Raw genomic sequence first — 18516 nt, forward strand, 5'->3', positions numbered from 1 at the left:
TTTCAAAAATTTGATTATGATAATCATATACTTTGCTGTGTTTTTCTGTTTCTTCAGCTCGGTTTTTTGTTTGTTTCTTTGTTTAGCTTATTGGATGTGTGTGTTAGTTTATAATTAATCAAATTTGGAAAATATTGTGTTCAGTGATGTCACATTGGTACCTTGAAATCAACAATAGTGTGAGTATTTACATCATAAAAATTGGCCTATGCTATAAATCAACTCTTTTTTCCCCCATGGAGCCAATTGTTAAAATTTACTGCCCACAGGTCAATAAAATTTGGTTCTTTTCAATTTTTTTCTTTATGTTTTACTACTATGGTAGTTTCTGTTGCTATGTGTTCACATTTACTGATATTCTTAAGTTTTCATTGGATGCTATCCTTATACTGTAAATTTATTATTTAAGATACTGTATTTTTCAGCTGTAAAGTTCTGTTTGGTTCTTGTTATAATACTTTCCATTGATCTTTTCATGATGTTTTTCTTTGAATCCTTGCCCATATATATATATTTTTTTGCTGCACTGTGCCTTTGTTGCTGTGTGCAGGCTTTCTCTAGTTGCAGCGAGTGAGGCCTACTCTTCATTGCGGTGTGCTACCTTCTTATTGCGGTGGCTTCTCTTGTTGCAGAGCATAGGCTCTAGGTGCACAGGTTTCAGTAGTTGCAGCACGTGGGCTCAGTAGTCGTGGCTCGCAGGCTTCAGTAGTTGTGGCACGAGGGCTCAGTAGTTGCGACTCGTGGGCTCCAGAGTACAGGCTCAGTAGTTGTGGCTCACTGGCTTAGTTGCTAGTGGCATGTGGGATCTTCCCAGACCAGGGATTGAACCCAAGTCCCCTGCACCAGCAGGTGGAATTCTTAACCACTGCACCACCAGGGAAGTCTCTTGACCATATTTTTAATAATTGTTTTAAAGTAACTCATTGTTAACTCCCTGTTATTGTTGACAGGAACACTGTCAACTCCTGTTTGGCTTCGATTGCTTCTTCCTTCCCTCCCTTCCTCTCTGTGTCTACTCTATGGCTAATTTAGTACTATTACTAAGGTATCACCCTTCTGAGGTCTCTACTAAATATTCCATATAGTTGACAAAGATTCCCCATTTGGCTGGTCAGAACTTGCATGTTTCCTAGACCTTGTGTCCTCTGGGAATGATTCATCTGAGAGCACCTGGTCATTGTTAGCCCAGCCTGGTGGAGTTTTACCTTATGTTAGCATAGCTTAGTTTTTATCAACAGACTCACAGAGAACCCTGAAGATTTCTACAGCTCTTTCTCCATCCAGCTCCCTCCTCTATGCTACTCTGCCCCAGAAATTCCAGCATCTCAGATTTCTTGATCCCTAATAATTATCTCCTGAACTCAAGACCACTGCAAGAGATCCTCCCCTCAACCCTGAAGCTTTGCTTTAGACAGTGCCCTTCAGGCAGAAGGCTGGAGTGATTTTAAGACTCAGTGTTTGAAAGTGGTTATTTCATATATTTTGTCCAGTTTCATTTTTTTTTTTTTTTTTTTTTTTTTGCGGTACGCGGACCTCTCACTGTTGTGGCCTCTCCCGTTGCAGAGCACAGGCTCCGGACGCGCAGGCTTAGCGGCCATGGCTCACGGGCCCAGCCGCTCCGCGGCATGTGGGATCTTCCTGGACCGGGGCACGAACCCGTGTCCCCTGCATCGGCAGGCGGACTCTCAACCACTGCGCCACCAGGGAAGCCCCAGTTTCATTTTTTTTAAACAATGGGAGGACATGTCTTTTTCCAGTTTCTCCATCATGGCTGGAAGCTGAAGTTCTTATACATGCTTGACCAAACTAATAAGCTTTCTTCATCTGGTATATTCAACCCCTTTGACAGAGCTCTTAATAGCACTACCAGTCTTAAGTGGTATGCATTATGAATAATAGAAAGGGAGGAGATATTATAATCCACTGAGTCAACACCAGCTATAATGGAGGGAGCTGGATGTTGTGGGTAGATAGATGGTCCTCTTGTGCAGTGAATAAATTATGTCCTTCCTTGGTACTTAATCCTTAGGTTGGGTTGAACTAACCTGAGGGCTAAGTATTAAATTTCTCATTTCTTAAAACATCTAGAAAGTAACAATCTGAGGATTCACTATGGGGTAGTAGAGAAAGAGATAAAATGCAAAAATAATTATTTCCTGGGAGTTAGGAAGCTTGGCTCAAAGGCCAGGACTCTACATTTATAATCCTCCACACTTCCTTCCATTTCTATCTGTAAAAATGGGCAATTAAACTCTTTGTCCTTTAACAATCCTTCTGGCTTGGCGATTTTTACTACTGTTCTGTTTTCTCACCATTATTCCTAGTATTATCCCATGTTAATTAGTATAATATCATAAGCTAGAACAGTTATCTTCTTAAGGGTTAAATTATTCCTATTGAATCAATTAGTAGAGGGTAGGTTCTAGGAAAGTGAATAGAAGACAAAAACAGGCATATCAAATAGCCTCTTGTAATAGTGTAGAGATCTCTGTATTTCCAGTTAAAGAGAGCTTCTGGATTAAAAACAATCACAAGATAGCAGGGCCTGATATTTTAATCTCCAATCTTCTTATTAAAATAGCAATGATTGTGAATTAAAGCAGGAGCTCAGAATTCATCTCCTCCAACATCTAACGTAACTAACAATAACTATTAGCACAGCGAAAATTTCAAGAGCAAGAACCAAACAAGGAAAAGCATATAACTTCATGCCAGAAACTTCAATAAGTAGTGAAAAAAGAAAAAAAAATATTCTGGCATGGCTTGGCATAGCTTCCTAGCCTTAAGCCTACGCTCCAGAAAGAGAGGGAATGAAATATTGAGAATTTCCACAATTATTTCTTACTTTGGAGAAAAGTAATTGGAGGGTTGAACAGGAAGCTCAGGTAAAATTCAAAAAGAAATTGTAATAGGGAAGAACAAATCTGACTCCATATTGGATGTATTTCTTTTACTTTAACCTTTGTTATGCATAACAGCCCATCTCTGGGAACCCCACCTCCTATGCCTGAACATTAAGCTAAAATCCCTTTTTTCAGCTCACAGGAAGCATCCTGACCAGGCCCACCTGTGAATGGCTGCAGGAAAGAAGAAATTGACACACCCCCTTGGAGTCTGGTGAAACCAGGAAATATTTGCAACAACTTATCATCTTTTTAATTTTACTTCCTCACCTCCCACCTCTCTGTTCCATAAAAGAAACTAGCACCCAAACCTGGGCAAGATGGGTCTTTTGGACACTAGTCCACCATCTTCTCAGTCTGCTGGCCTTCTGAATAAAGTCATTATTTCTTATCCCAACAACTCATCTCTCAATTTACTGGCCTGCCACATGGTGAGCAGTATGAGCTTGGGCTCGGTGATAAAATCTTCAGGAGTAAAAGCATCTACAGCAAGACACTCTGGAGGGGCAGAAGAGCTATAAGACCTGTGTGGGTTGGAAGAACAGTCTGAGTGCAAGGGATCACCCACACAATAACTGGGTGCACTTTGGGCCAAGCGAGTATTAAGATAGGGCACTGGGTCAGAGGAGAAAACAGAATCCATATCCTTAAGCAAAGGAAACATAGCTGGAGCCAGGCCTATGCCATTTCCCTGCATCCTCAGGCTACAGAGAAGGCAACAGGAGCAATGCTCATCTTCCGAGCTGCAGTTCTAAGGAAACAATCAGGACTCTGAGTATGAAGGACACTGAGGAAAACTCGGCCACACTATAGAGAACAAAGGGCAAGTCAAGCAGAGTAGCCTATGTTCTGCATATGCAAGATGAAAAGAAAGAACATAATTATACCATTCCCTGTGTTTTTGTGGCTTTAAATTTTTTATAATAAATATTTTTAAAGGATTGTTTAAATTTAAATTATACAAGCATACTACTGAAAGGTAAATACAAGGAGACATGAAGATAGCATAAGAAGACAGAGTAGAAATCTCAAAGAAACAGAAGGAAACTCTCTACAACTTTTTGTGACAAAAGAACCTTAATAAGGACATGAACTCCAGAAAATGATTACTCGTCAGTAAAATTTTAAAAACAGAATAAAAAAGACAAAACTGTACTACTAAAGAAAAAAATTGAGAGCAAAGTAATATTAGGGAATGAATTAGAAACAGCAAGAAACAGAATAGAGAGTTAAAAACTGAAATAATAAAGTACAAAAAGGCTTGAGCTAATCACAGTGAACAGAGGAACAAGCAAGGTAAAACAATTAAGAAAATATAATATATAAAGAAGAAAAGCTAACAAAAGGTCATTTCCTTAAACAGATACCCCAGCAGATCAAGCAGAAAACTTACTACAAAATTTCCCTTTAGAATCAAATAGTCTATGTAAAAAATTATACAGAATATCAGTTTTTATTGAGAGTTGTTTGCCATTGAATTTCAGGAATAGAGAAATAATTCTTTAATCGCACAGAGGGGACAAAGTAAGATGGGACTATTTCAAGCTAGTGTCAAATTTCTCCTTAGTAACACTTAGTGCTAAGATATAATGGAGTAATTAATTTCAGCCAAATTTTTAAAAATAATGAAGTGACAATTTTATACCCACCCATGTCACTAAAATATAAAGATAGATATATTCAAACATGTGTGAACTCAGCAAATGTACTGTCTATAAGAACCTTTAAAAAAATAAAACTACTTGACAAGGAAATTTAACTGATCAAGAAATAATTTTGAAAACATAGTTTAAAATCTGCAATCTTTCTCAACATAAATTTTCACAAAGCTCTATAAACATCTTCCTAAAAGGTTAATTCTACAGTGCAACAATGGAAAACAACATTTCATGATTTTTATATTCTTGCGATGTTACTGTGTCCAAAAATTATACTTGCTTGAACTTTTATTTCTTTTAGAAAACAGGAAGAAAAAAAAGGCAATAAAAACTTGCCCCAATTTGCTAGAGCTGCCATAACAAAGCACCACAGACTGGATGGCTTAAACAGAAATTTATTTTCTCACACTTCTGGAGGCCGGAATTCTGAGATCAAGATGTCAGCAGGGAAGGGTTCTTGTGAGACTGCTCTCTTTAACTTCAGATGGCTGTCTTCTTACTGTATCTTCATACCACCTTCCCTTTGCACCTGTGTCCAAATTTCCTTTTCTTGTAAGAACATCAGGCACACTGGAATAGGGCCCACAATAATTACCTCATTTTAACTTAATTACCTCTTTAAAGGCCCCATCCCCAAATACAATCACATTCTAAGTCCTGGGGCTTAAGACTTCTACATGTAAGTTTTGGGGAGACACAATTCAGCCCCTAACACTCACCATGGCTCGATGTAAAGAAAGTGCAGTTGAATGTCATCATGCTCCATTATTTAAGCCCCAAGGAATGCAATGAAAAGGTCAGAACCCCTTGCCTTCTTGAAATAAGTCAACTGGTTATAGCTAGGTTTGGGATCAAAGTCATCTCATCCACTTTGTCTTGGGAGAGGTGCTGGACTTCTTATCATCTTGGGGGAAAAAAAGACTGACTGGTAGTAGAGGGAAAGAGCACAGGACACTCAGTGTTGTTTAACAGTGGTTTTGATAAAGCATAAAGAAAACAGCAGAATAACTAGTTTCTTCCCATTTCCCATTTTTTTATTTTCACTCACTTTACTGTTTAAGGTTTACAGAAAACATTGAATATAAAGTACAGAAAACGACTACACCCTCCCCCTCCCACACCCTCTGCACAGTTTCCCCTATTATTCACAACTTGTACATCTGTTACTATTGATGAATACATTATTAACCAAAGTCCATCATTTACACTAGTTATCACTCTTTGTGTTGTACAGTTCTATGAGTCTTGACGAATGCATACCATCATGTAGCCACCATTGTGGTTCATTCACAATAGTTTCTAGGCACTCAAAATCCCATGCTACACCTAGACATTCCTTCTTCCCTGTCCCCATACTCCAGGTAACCACTAACTTTTTCCTGTCTTTACAGTCTTGCCTTTTCCAGAATGTCATAGCTGGAAGCATTCAGTGTGTAGCCTTTTCAGATTGTCTTTTTTCACCAAGGAATACGCATTTAAAGTTCCTTCACGTCTTTTCACGGATTGATAGCTCTTTTATTTTTTAAACACTGGATAACATTCTATTCTATGATGTATCACAGATTGTTTATCCATTCATCTACTGAAAGGCACCTTGGTTGCCTCCACATCTCACAATGATAAATAAAGCTGTTATAAAAATCCCTGTGTATGTTTTCAACTCATTTGGGTTAAACACCAGGGAGCATGACTGCTGGATAGTATAGTCAGATTATGTTTAGCTTTGTAAAAAATGCCAAAGTGTCTTCCAAAGTGATTGCACCATTTTGCATACTGGCCAGCAATGCATGAGAGCTCCCGTGGCTCCACATCCTCATTAGCACTTGCTGTTGACAGTATTTTGGATTTTAGCGATTCTAATAGGCACATCTCATTGTTTTAATTTGCAATTCCCTGGTGATGTGATATTGAGCATTTTTTCATATTTGCCATCTGTATATCTTTTTTGGTGAGGTATCTTGTGCAGATCTTTTGCCTCTTTTTGAATTTTTTTAGTTGCTGACTTTCAAGAGTTCTTTGTGTATTCTGAATACAAGTCTTTTATCAGACATGCGTTTTGCACATATTTTCTCCCAGTCAGTGACTTGTCTTTTCATTCTCTCAACAGTGTCTTTATGTAGAGCAGAAGTTTTTGATCTTGATGAAGTCACACTTATTTTTTTCGTTCATGGATCATGCCTTTGGTGTTGTATCTAAATACATCACCAAACCTAAGGTCACCTCTGTTTCTCTTATGTTAACTTCTAGACATTTTAGAGTTCTGCATTTTACATTTAGGTCTATGATCCATTTTGAGTTAAATTTTGTAAAAGGTCTAAGTTCTGTGACTGGATATCCAGTTATTCCAGTACCTTTTGCTGAAAAGATTATGCTCTTTTGAATTGCCTTTGCTCATTTGTCAAAGATCAGTTGTCTTATTTGTGTGGGTCTATTTCTGGATTTTCTACTTTTCAATTGATCTATTTATCTCTTCTTTCACCAATACCATATTGTCTTGATTACTACAGATATACAGTAAGTCTTGAAGCCTAGTAGTGACAGTTCTCCAGCTTTATTCTTCTTCAATATTGTGTTGGCTACTCTTTTGTCTTTCTATAAACTTTAGGACCAGTTTGTTGATACCGAAAATAATTTGCTGGGATTTTGATAGGAATTGTGTTGAATACCGAGTTGGGAAATACTGACATCTTTAAAATATTGAGTTGTCCAATCTGTGAACATGGAATATCTCTCCATTTATTTACATTTGTATTTCTTTCAACAATTTTGTTGTTTTCTTAGTATAGATCTTGCACATATTTTGTTAAATTTATACCTATGTCTGCCTGCCTCCTTCCTGCCTATCTCTCTCTCTTTTTTTTTGGTGCTAATAAAAATGATGTATTTTTTATTTCAAATTCCAATTTGAAAGCAATTGACTTTTGTATATTAACTTGGTATCCTGTAATCCTGTAATCTAGCTGTAATTGTTTATTAGTTCCAGGAGATTTTTTTGTTGAGTTTTTGGGATTTTCTATATAGACTATCATGTCATCTGTGAAAAAAGACAAGTTTTTTTTTTATTCTCCATCTATATGCCTTCCCCCCCTCCCCTTTTCTATGTCATGAGTAAGGACATCTAGTATGATGGTTAATAGGAGTGTGAGGGTCTTACAATTTTTACTTTTCTTATAATTTTTACTTTATTGTTTTAAAAGAGTTAAAGTGGGCTTCACCAAGAGATTAATTCCTTATGTAGGGACTATTCCAGTACACTAACAGAAGTTGGAGGGGAGAGGAATAAGGAGGGAGGAAGTGTGTTAAATTTCTCATCATAGCACAGCACCAATTTTACTAAAATTAAAACATTTCAAGAATATATACCTTATAATAACTCCAACCTAATGTTTTCTCTTAATCTAAGAGTTATAATTAAGGAGCAATATAGCATGTGGTAAAGAAATGTTTATCATCTTACATTCAGAAATTTGGAAATTATTTCATTTTCATTTCAGTTCATTTTTCTTCTGTTAAACTCAGATAAAGTAAACTTAATATTTTAAATATAATTTTAATATGATCATATTTTTATTATATATCTGTATACTTTTTCTAGTTACTTACCTAGATATCTTTCTACCTGTATGTTTGCAGAGAGAGAACTGGAGTGGGGTTCATCTGTTAACGAAGCATTTTACTGGATAAAGGATAGTGGTTGATTTTTAACATTTTTTTTGTACTTGTCTGTATTGTCTGAATTTTAAAAATAATTAGCATGTATTATTTTTGATAAAAATGTTATTTCAAAAATATAATCACAAATGCTTAAGAAAGATGTACTCAACAACCAAAAAAATTAAGATAACAGCTATATGTCCAAATATGGATGGAATTTGCACTAAATACATACTATAGTGTTAGATTTTGACATCATGTTTACACAGGTTCTACCCTCTGAAGCGGTACCACATAACTTAGGGGGTTAGGTAGCAATCACTGTCTTAACCTTTCCCGTCTGCCTCTACATGAGGGATTAAAATGCTACATCAACCAAAAACTGTACAACCACAGACTTAATTATTATGCAGAATCTACTTTATGAAACAACTAAATTGGTGGACTATCCTCTCCACTCCCCAGTTAGCAAGTCTTGTTTCACATACCTTAAAGCTTAGGACAATAACAGTATCATTCCTAAATTGTTAACAATAATTTTTAATATTATAATTAGTGTATGTATAAAATAGCAGCTTGTTTATTGAATCAAGATAAATATAAGCTGTCATAAGTTAATATGCTGTTTAGATATATTTGACTCATAGATTCTTTTTCTCTTGCAATTTTTTTAGAAAACTAAGTCATCTGTGGAGTTTTACTATCTCTTGTATTATCAAATATCTTATTACCTTAAAAAACAGGACTTAAAAATTTTTTTAAAATTTAAACTAGTAAAAATTGTCAATGGAAAAAAATTTAAACAGTATCAAACCTAAAGTAGCAAACATTATCAAATCTATATCTTTAAAGGCTTTCCCTTAGAAATATATAAATACATAGATGTTGTGATATTTACTATAATGTAACCTAATGTGGTACATATTTACTATTTTGTGGTATGATCCTTACTATTTTGTAACCCAATATAGAACTAGCTCAATTACTGCAACGAGAATATAATTATTAGAGAATTACATGTTTTAAAGCAGACATACCTCATTTTATTGCACTTCACTTTACTGTGCTTCGCAGATACCGCACTTCTACAAATTGAAGATTTGTGGCACCCATGTGTTGGGCAAGTCTACTGGCACCATTTTTCCAACAGCATTTGCTCACTTCCTGTCTCTGTAACACAGTTTGGTAATTCTCATATTTCAAACTTTTTCATTATTTTTATATTTGTTATGAGGATCTGTGACCAGTGATCTTTGATGTTACTATTGTAATTGTTTTGGGGCACCACAAACCACACTCATGTAAGACAGAGAACTTTATAAATGTTGTGTGTGTCCTGACTGCTCCACTGACCAGCTGTTCCTCCATCTCTCTCCCTCTCCTCAGGCCTCTCTATTCCCTGAGACACAACAATATTGAAATTGGGCTAATTAACAGCCTCTAAGTGTTCAAGTGAAAGGAAGAGTCAATTGATGTGCCAAACTTAATTGCTGTCTTTACGGAGAAATGCCCACGGCCACCCCAGCTTTCAGCATCCACCACCCTGATCAGTCAGTAGCCACCAACATCCAGGCAAGACCCTCCACCAGCACAAAGATGACCACTCACTGAAAGCTCAGATGATGATTAGCACTTTTTAGCAATAAAATATTTTTAAAGTAATGTACATTTTTTAGGCATAATGTTACTGCACACAACAGACTATACTATAGTATGAACATAACTTTTATATGCACTGGGAAACCAAAAAATTCATGTGACTTGTTTTATTGTGATATTTGCTTTAAAGCACTGGTCTGGAGTTGAACCCACAATATCTCCGAGGTACACCTGTACCCATTTTGAAAACCTATAGAAAGAAGATATAGAGGTACAATTTTTTTTTTTTTGCGGTACGCGGGCCTCTCACTGTTGTGGCCTCTCCCGTTGTGGAGCACAGGCTCCGGACGCGCAGGCTCAGCGGCCATGGCTCACGGGCCCAGCCGTTCTGCGGCATGTGGGATCCTCCCGGACTGGGGCACGAACCCGTGTCCCCTGCATCGGCAGGCGGACTCTCAACCACTGCGCCACCAGGGAAGCCCTATAGAGGTACAATTTTTAACTCTCTTTCAGAGAAGCACAGAGATCTTGCTTGTTAGTAAAATAAATGTAAAAAAATATCATATATCCCATTTTCAATTAAAGATTATATTTTTCTACTTTAAGGAACAAAAGACTAGAACTCTGGGTAAAATATTACTTAACCTACTTGGAGGGTGTATTATTTAAGCTTGGTGTTTTTTAAAAAAATACTATATCTATACAAGGGTTTTTAAACTTTATTACTTCAAGCAGAGATTCAGGAATCTAAACGGAGCATTAATTCAGCTTATCTCAAATAACACTATCAATATTTCACTGATATTTTAAAATTGAGGGGCAATTTAAAATTTCTACTATGTATACTTTCAATTTATAGTCAACATGATTTATGTCAAAACAAAATTTTAAAAACTTGATTTAGTGATGTGCGTATAGATCTTTTCCACATTATGAAAACATTCAAACATACGTAAAAGTTGAATTGTTCAGAGAATACCCATACAACTACACCTAAGAATCTTTCAATGACTGTATACTTGTACCTGTACACCTCACTCCTGTCAGTGGTTATATCATTTAACTAGAGCGAGAGTTCAGTGTTTGTGTACGGTGTTTTATTTTTTGAGGTAACCTTTACATGAAGTAGAATACAGACCTTAAGAGTACCATTTGATGAGGTGTGAGAAATGCACACACCTGCTGCCATGACTGAATGTCTGTACGCCCCACATTCATTTGCTGAAGTGCTAATGTGATGGTGCTTGGAGGTGGGGACTTTGGGAAGTAACCAGGTGATGAGGGTGGAGCCCCCATGGTGGGATTAGCATCCATGTGCAGATGCCATGAAGACAGCCATCTGTAAACTGGGACCACACTCTTTACTAAGAACCCAACCACGCTGGCACCCTGATCTGGAAGTTCTATCTTCCAGAACTGTGAGAAGTAAGTGTTTACTGTTTAAGCCATCCAGTTGATGGTATTTTATTACAGCAGTCTGAACTAAGACTCCTGTGTAACCCTAATCCTTGTCAAGTTACATTATTTTCATGCCTGAGTTTCTCTCATCCTCCTTCTTAATCCCTATGCCCAAACACTGTTTTCAACATACATTAATTTTGCCTTGTCTGGAACTTCTTACAAATATTATTTACAGTATGCAGTCTTTTGTATAGACTTCTTTCACTCACCACAATGTTTCTGATATTAATCAATGGTGTTACATAAATATATATATATATATATTTTCCCCTTAATTGTGGAACAGTATTTCATTGTGCAAATACATCTTTTTGTTCATCCATTATTTGTTGATGGACCCGACTCACTTTTAGTTTTTTGGCTATATTTTTGTTCAAGTCTTTTGGTGAATATATTTTCATATCTCTTCAGTAAATACCTAAAATTGAAATTGAGGGATTATAGAGTGGTATACACCTAGTTTTATAAAACTGCTGGGTACCATTTTACACTCCTGTTGACAATGATAACAGTTCTGATTGATCTAATATTTATACCCAGATTTGATGTTGTCAACCTTTTTAAGCATTCTCAGGGTGTGTAGTGATATACTGCAGTTTGATATACTACATTCTCATTATCATTCGGTTCAAATAATTTTCCAATTTCCTTCTTGATTTCTTCTTTAACCCTTTGGATTATTTATTTAGAAGCATGTTATTTAATTTCCAAATACCTGGAGATTTTTCTAAGTACCTGGTTGTTATAGATTTCTAATTTAATTCCACAATGGTCAGAAAAAACAATGTATGATTTGAACTTTTTTTTTTTTTTTGCGGTACACGGGCCTCTCACTGTTGTGGCCTCTCCCCTTGTGGAGCACAGGCTCCGGACGCGCAGGCTCAGTGGCCATGGCTCACGGGCCTAACCACTCTGCGGCACGTGGGATCTTCCCGGACCGGGGCATGAACCCATGTCCCCTGCATTGGCAGGCGGACTCTCAACCACTGCACCACCAGGGAAGCCCTGAACCTTTTTTTATATGACTTGTTTTATGACCCAGTATATGTTCTATCTTGGTAAAGTTACCATGTGCACTTGAAAACGATGTGTATTTGCAGTTTTGGGGGGTAGTGCCCCACTTGTAGACTAATCAGGTCAGCGTAGTTGACAATGTTGTTCAGATCTTCTATTTCTTTGTTGATTTACTTTTTTGTCTGATGCTGTAAGTTGCGGAACGAAGACTTAAAATCCCCTACTTGTGTGTACAGTGGTCTTTTTGTTAATTTTTGTTTCCTGTATTTTGAACCTCAGTTACTAGGTGCACACAAATTTATGATTGATATACCTTCCTGATGAAGGTATTATGATTGATATACCTTTTATCGTTATGAAAATGCTCCCTTTTTATCTCCAGTAATTCCTATGTTAAAGTCTACACTATCTAATATCATCTGATATCAACAAACCCCAGTACCAAATTCTGACGTCCTTATTGTTTGCATTTCCATCTATTTTCTTGCAACCTATATGTCTTTATATTTAAAGTGTATTTATACAATCAGCATATAGCTAAATCTTTGTTTTTTTTCCAATCACTTTGACATCTGCTTTTTAAGGGGAGTTTTTAAACATAAAAATTACATTTGGATGTAATGAAATTACAGATGTGGTTATATTTAGTTTTCCTGTTTTATTTGTTTAGTTTTTTGTGTTTTTTTTTCTCCCTTCCTCCTTTCGGGTTTTGGGTTAATTGCGTATTTCTCTGAATGCCATTCTAATACGTGATTGTTTTTTCAGCTATATAGCTTTGCAGCTTTTTTTTTTTATAGCTTTTTTTTTTTGGCTGTATGTGGGCCTCTCACTGTTGTGGCCTCTCCCCTTGTGGAGCACAGGCTCCGGACGCGCAGGCTCAGCGGCCATGGCTCACGGGCCCAGCCGCTCCACAGCATGTGGGATCTTCCCGAACCGGGGCACGAACCCGTGTGCCCTGCATCGGCAGGCGGACTCTCAACCACTGCGCCACCAGGGAAGCCCTAGCTTTGCAGCTTTTAATTTTTTTCTTTAGTGGTTGCATTCTTAACATAGTCTTAATACTACACCACTTCATGAGAAATATAAGAATGTTGCAATAGTATAGTTCCATGCACCCCTTCCATGGTAAAAGGCTGTACTGTGCTTGTATGACATTTGGCATTTCCATATCTATGTCCATAAGTTCAGAATTCAAGGAGAAACTCTATAATTACTCAAGTGTGGATATACACATATAGTCTCACCTAAATATCAAGGACATAATGGTTCAACGTGGCGTCCACAAAGCTCAGCAGTCTGCTGTAATATATATATTGTCAGGGTGATGGGCATCACTTATTTTCTAGGTAAGAACCTAGGTTTTCCAAATATGTGATGATATGATTATGGGTTTTTGTCCCATGTCAAGGCAAAATACCAGAGCCTGTTAATACTTATTGCACAGAATATTTGACTACAGGATGTGTTGGGAATGAAGCAGAGTAAAAACTTTTCCAAAGCCCAGGGGTCTGTAAAACATACTTCTTCTCTCTGCCTAACAATGGAGCATGACAAGGGTACCAGAGGAATAAATGTAACTCAGGAGCAGCTGATAGAGCAGAGCTCAGAGAGAGGTTAGAACTCTCAGTGCTGTGATCTTCAGTACCTAAAAGCTCCTGCTAAGTTTTAAAACAATGTAGGTTTCTAATCCCTAAATGACTAAATATTCTGATTCAGTGCGTTAGAGGTCAGGAATTTATGTTTTTAACAGTTTTCATACACTGTACTGCAGGTGGTCCATACATATTGTAAAGTTCACATGGGTACTTGGCCTTAGTTTTAAGAATTTAAAAATTCTGGACAGATTGGGGTGTTTAAATAATTCTTCACCCCTAGGCCTTTAGCTCAGGTGACATGGCCTTAGAGTCCTTCAGTGATCATCCAAAGGAATGCTATCTTTATCCCACCGCCCTTTATTTTTTTCCTCTCTTCACAACACACTTTCTATTTGCCATATAGTATTTTTACTAACGTATATTTTGTTTTCTTGTCTGTTCCCTTCCCTACCCTGTAAATTCCCTTACTAGACCGTAATAAGAGGGTATGACATATCTGGCTCATTCATAGCACCTAGTAAAGCGTTACACACCTTAGGTGCTTGATAAATAATCGAGGACAGACTGATTCATTCCAAAAACATAACATCACAGCTTGAGAAGCTCACCATTTAGCACCAAATGTCTGCGTTCATAATAGTCTCAGCAAAACCCATAGTCGGATAACACGTATACACTGTACCATGTCCCCACGGCAAACCCAGATCATGGCCTCAATTCCTGGGGAATTCCAAAGATGGACACAGAGGAAGGCCAGGTTTTGCGGGTGGGAGACCGTTTCGAGGGAAGTCGGTCACAAAACACTATGTTGCTTATAAGGTTCATTGTTGACGACTACAATTAAATACGTACAAAGGGACGGGCAGTCAAGAGGTAACCGCCCAAGACGAAGCCTATCAGAGCCTGTCGTCCGGACAGGTCCGGCAGAGTCGACCCAGCCAGGGAGCTCGGGTGAGGAGCGCGGCGGGGAGCACGCCCCGCCCACGCCGCGGAGGGGCCCACGCCGCGCAGCCCCGCCCACGCCGCGCAGGGGCCCACGCCACACCCCACGCTCTCCACAGAGCTGCCCAAGCCGTGGCCGGCGCCGTAGACTCGCAATCCGCGAGCCCGTTCCGGAAGCTGGGCCGAGACGCACGTCGGACTCCGCCTGCGCGCCGACGTCTTCCCGAAGGACCAATGAACGGAGAGGTGGGCGGGTAGTAGGCGGGCTCGGTTTCCGGTTCCGGTCGGCGCCTGTGTGTCGGCCATTGTGCTACGTGTCTTGGCCTTGGCGAGCGGACGGTGCACAGGTGAGGCTACGTCTGGCGGTGGCTCCGGGCTACCATTTGGTCACTCGCGGAGGCGGCAGACGTGGACGAGCCCTCCGGCCGTCCGCCGCCTGCCCGCACGGCGTCGGGGGAAGCGGACCCGGGGCCGCGGCCCGCGTGCCCGAGGGAGAAGGGCTTCCAGGGCCTCGGTCCTTCGGGGCCGGCTTTGCGGCCGCGCGGGCTCGGCCACCTTGCTGGGAACGCTTCCGCCGTCTCGGTGCTGTGGTCAAGGAGGGTCCCTTCGGGGTTGGCTTTGGGGCCGTGTGTGTGGAGCGTGTCTCGGGGAGCTCCTTCTTGTGCTGTGAGGGTGAAAGGGTTGATCTAGAGTCTGGATCAGGAGGCCATAGTGGGTTATTGGATCCCCTCCCCTGACGTTCAGTGCAGTGTTCCGGGTGTTGCACGTTTTTTTTTTTTTTTTTTTTTTCCCTGAAAGGACCCTTCGCATTTATCACGACATCTGTAAAGTTTAGGCTCAGTGGATTTGCAGAACAGAGTTAAGTGCAAGACTAAGGAAACAGGCGTTACTTCCTGTGTGTTGCAGGGGCCCAGCACACCTGGCCCGGGACGTTTATAGAATTCCGGATGTCCTTTCAGTGTTCCTGGATGAGGAACCCGGGGCTTAGAGAGGCTGCATTTCATAGAAAGGGATTTGAACCACCAACTCTTGCGGGTGGCGCTAAACTCAACAAAAGCCCTTTTCCTTAAAAGGTGTGTCCAGACCTAAAGATTCAGACTTCAGCCGACAGCCTCTGAGAGTCTGGGTCTTGGTTTAGCCAGTTTTTGTGGTTTTGAAAATTGTACAGATGATCTGCCCCATGCAGAGAAACTCTTTTTTTAAAATGTTGTGTGGCCATGGTTTGGAACAGTCAGATGGAAGTCCACATTTACCTCTGCTCTAGGCCCTTGAAGCATCACAGTTGGCATTCACTGCACGAGACACTGGGGTCTGGGGAGTTTAAAATAAATAAAGCAAGTATTTTTTGGGTCCCAACCCTGTTGATTCCTCAGCAGGAGCAACGGGAGGTCTGCAGGGTGGGTGAGGAGCGGATCTGTTGTCAAGTGCTTATTAGCCTTTTCGTAGTGAGAGCCCTTTTATATTAAGAGCTTGCGTCCTTTGTCAGTGATAAGAACACGGGCAAAACCTGCGGTTTTCTTATTGCCTTTGTTTTGATGATTGGCTGGAGATTGCAAAAAATAATGTCAGTTTACTCTTGGAGTCTGTTTTTTTTTTTTTTTTTTTGTGAGATGATATCAACCCACCCATATCAGGCTGGTCTCATTTACATTTTGATATAAGTCAACAAGTCCTTGCTCTATATTAAATAACATCAGTGAGTATCTTTTTTCCTTTTTTGTTTTTTAAACAGGCATCATGGATCAGGTAATGCAGTTCGTTGAGCCAAGTCGGCAGTTTGTGAAGGACTCAATTCGGCTGGTTAAAAGATGCACCAAACCGGATAGAAAAGGTAATAAATAGCTTTGGAATGAGAGGAAAAAAATTAAATCTTTGCATTCTCTAAGCCCTTTATTTCATTAATGTTTTCCTGTTTAATAATTGTTGCAATTCTTTCATCAACATTTTTATTGATTTACTTTGCTTTATTGCTTTTTAACATTGTCATTTTTTCCTAAATTTTGTATAGTTTTTACACACCTTATAAATTTTTCTCTTATATGTATTTTCCCATTGTATAAGGTTATTTGTTACAGCCTTATTTTCCATGTTGCTTTTGTCTTAGTCGTATTTAATGACTTTAGAGTTTTTAGTATCTTTCACATTTCTACTCTGGAAAATCTTTTGGAGCTTTTCCTGCAGTGCCACTCCCTCCCCAAGCCTCCCCCAAGCAAAAAAGGCCTTAATGTGAAATCAACAGCATAGTTGGTGCCAACCTAGGAAGTTTAATTTCTTATTTATCACAATTCGTGTGTTAAAAGGTGTACCACAATTTGTCTGCTTCTATTCATTTATTGACTGCTGCCTGAGTTGGGAGCTGGGAATATAATAGAGACTATAATATGATGCATTATATTACATATATAGCATAATATGTAAAAATATACAATAGGGAGCAGTCCTTGCTTTTATGGACCTTAGATTCTTTGAGAGAAGATAGTCATAAATAATGACAATTACAATTTTTAATTACTGCTATGGTAAGTATTATGGAAGGTAAATAGAGGAATGTTTGACAGCATGTAATAGGAGGACTAACCAAGTCAGGAGGTCAGGGAGAGCTTCCCTGAGGAAATAACATTAAATGGAAATATCACCAGGGTCTGGGACCTTTACATAAAATTGTGCTCAACCCGTTTCGGTTTTTCAAGCCTTATTTTTGGCTTCATTATAATATCAAAGACAGTTGACCTATTGTTTATAAAAAGTTATGTTCTGTGCTTTTATAATTAATACTTCTAGCAATGTTACAAAGTTTTTAAGACAGATACTGTGTATTCTGTCCATGTTTCATTTCTTTTTGGTATTCTGGTCATTTGCTAGGAGGATAAATATGTCACTGTTTGTTGATGGAATCACTAGCCTGAACATGCAGTTTATTTTTATATATCATTAAATATTAATAAAATATGAAAGTTAAAAAATCTGTCAAATACCTTATTTACTATTAATACTGTCGTGTTTTATTTAAAATTATGTACTTATTTTCAGGAGAAATGTACATCAGTAAGTTTATGTCAGTGCTAATTTTTTTTCCCCTATACTTGCAGTGACAATGCAAAAAATAATGTAAATTTTGTGTTTTTAAATCCAGAATTCCAGAAGATTGCCATGGCAACTGCAATAGGATTTGCTATAATGGGATTCATTGGCTTTTTTGTGAAATTGATCCATATTCCTATTAATAACATCATTGTGTAAGTAAACTTTATGAAATAGACAATATCTAGGATAGAATGAAAATGCAAACCATTTGAGTTAACAGCCTGCTATTTCGTTAATACACAGATCTGTTTCTTGACTTTTTAATGTTGGTACAGTCTACTACTGTTTACTGAGTACCAGATAATTCAAAGTGACTTTAAATCTTATATAATTTTTATAGCTACTCAGTGAGATAGGCACTAATTTTTTAATAAGTAAAATTTTAAAGGATCAAGCAAGTGAGTTAAAGGCACTCAGTATGAGACAAAACAGGTATTCAGTGACAGGACCAATATTCAAATCCAAGTCCTCTTTCTGCAATATATTAACTTGTCCACAAGATTTTTAAGGTGCAGAGAAAATGCTCCCCATCTGAAAATCACTACAGCGATAGAGTTCGAACTCTGGACCAGGTTGCTTAGGTTTAGGTTCTCTTTCTTGTTACTT

General features: G+C 38.4%; 2 protein-coding genes across 2 annotated transcripts in view; one reads left to right on the top strand and one right to left on the bottom strand.

The window, feature by feature from the left end:
• The window catches only part of LOC308622290 (uncharacterized protein), a gene marked incomplete at both ends in the record, with an annotated part of 132232 nt that extends 117100 nt beyond the window's left edge, over positions 1-15132 (bottom strand). The window contains one exon of the mRNA XM_081243655.1: positions 14737-15132. Within this exon, the coding sequence (XP_081099781.1) occupies positions 14737-15132 (396 nt within the window). The remainder of the gene's footprint in view (positions 1-14736) is intronic.
• On the top strand, positions 15079-18066 carry SEC61G (SEC61 translocon subunit gamma; the record flags this gene model as incomplete). Its single annotated transcript, XM_081244641.1, has 3 exons — positions 15079-15173; positions 16559-16657; positions 17960-18066. The coding sequence occupies exons 2-3, from the start codon at positions 16564-16566 to the stop codon at positions 18064-18066; spliced, it is 201 nt and encodes a 66-aa protein (XP_081100767.1). The 5' UTR covers positions 15079-15173; positions 16559-16563.
• Positions 18067-18516: the final 450 nt, after the last annotated feature.

The sequence above is a fragment of the Mesoplodon bidens genome (genome assembly GCF_964165515.1).
Source record: "Mesoplodon bidens genome assembly, chromosome: 9".
NCBI classification, from domain to species: domain Eukaryota; kingdom Metazoa; phylum Chordata; class Mammalia; order Artiodactyla; family Ziphiidae; genus Mesoplodon; species Mesoplodon bidens.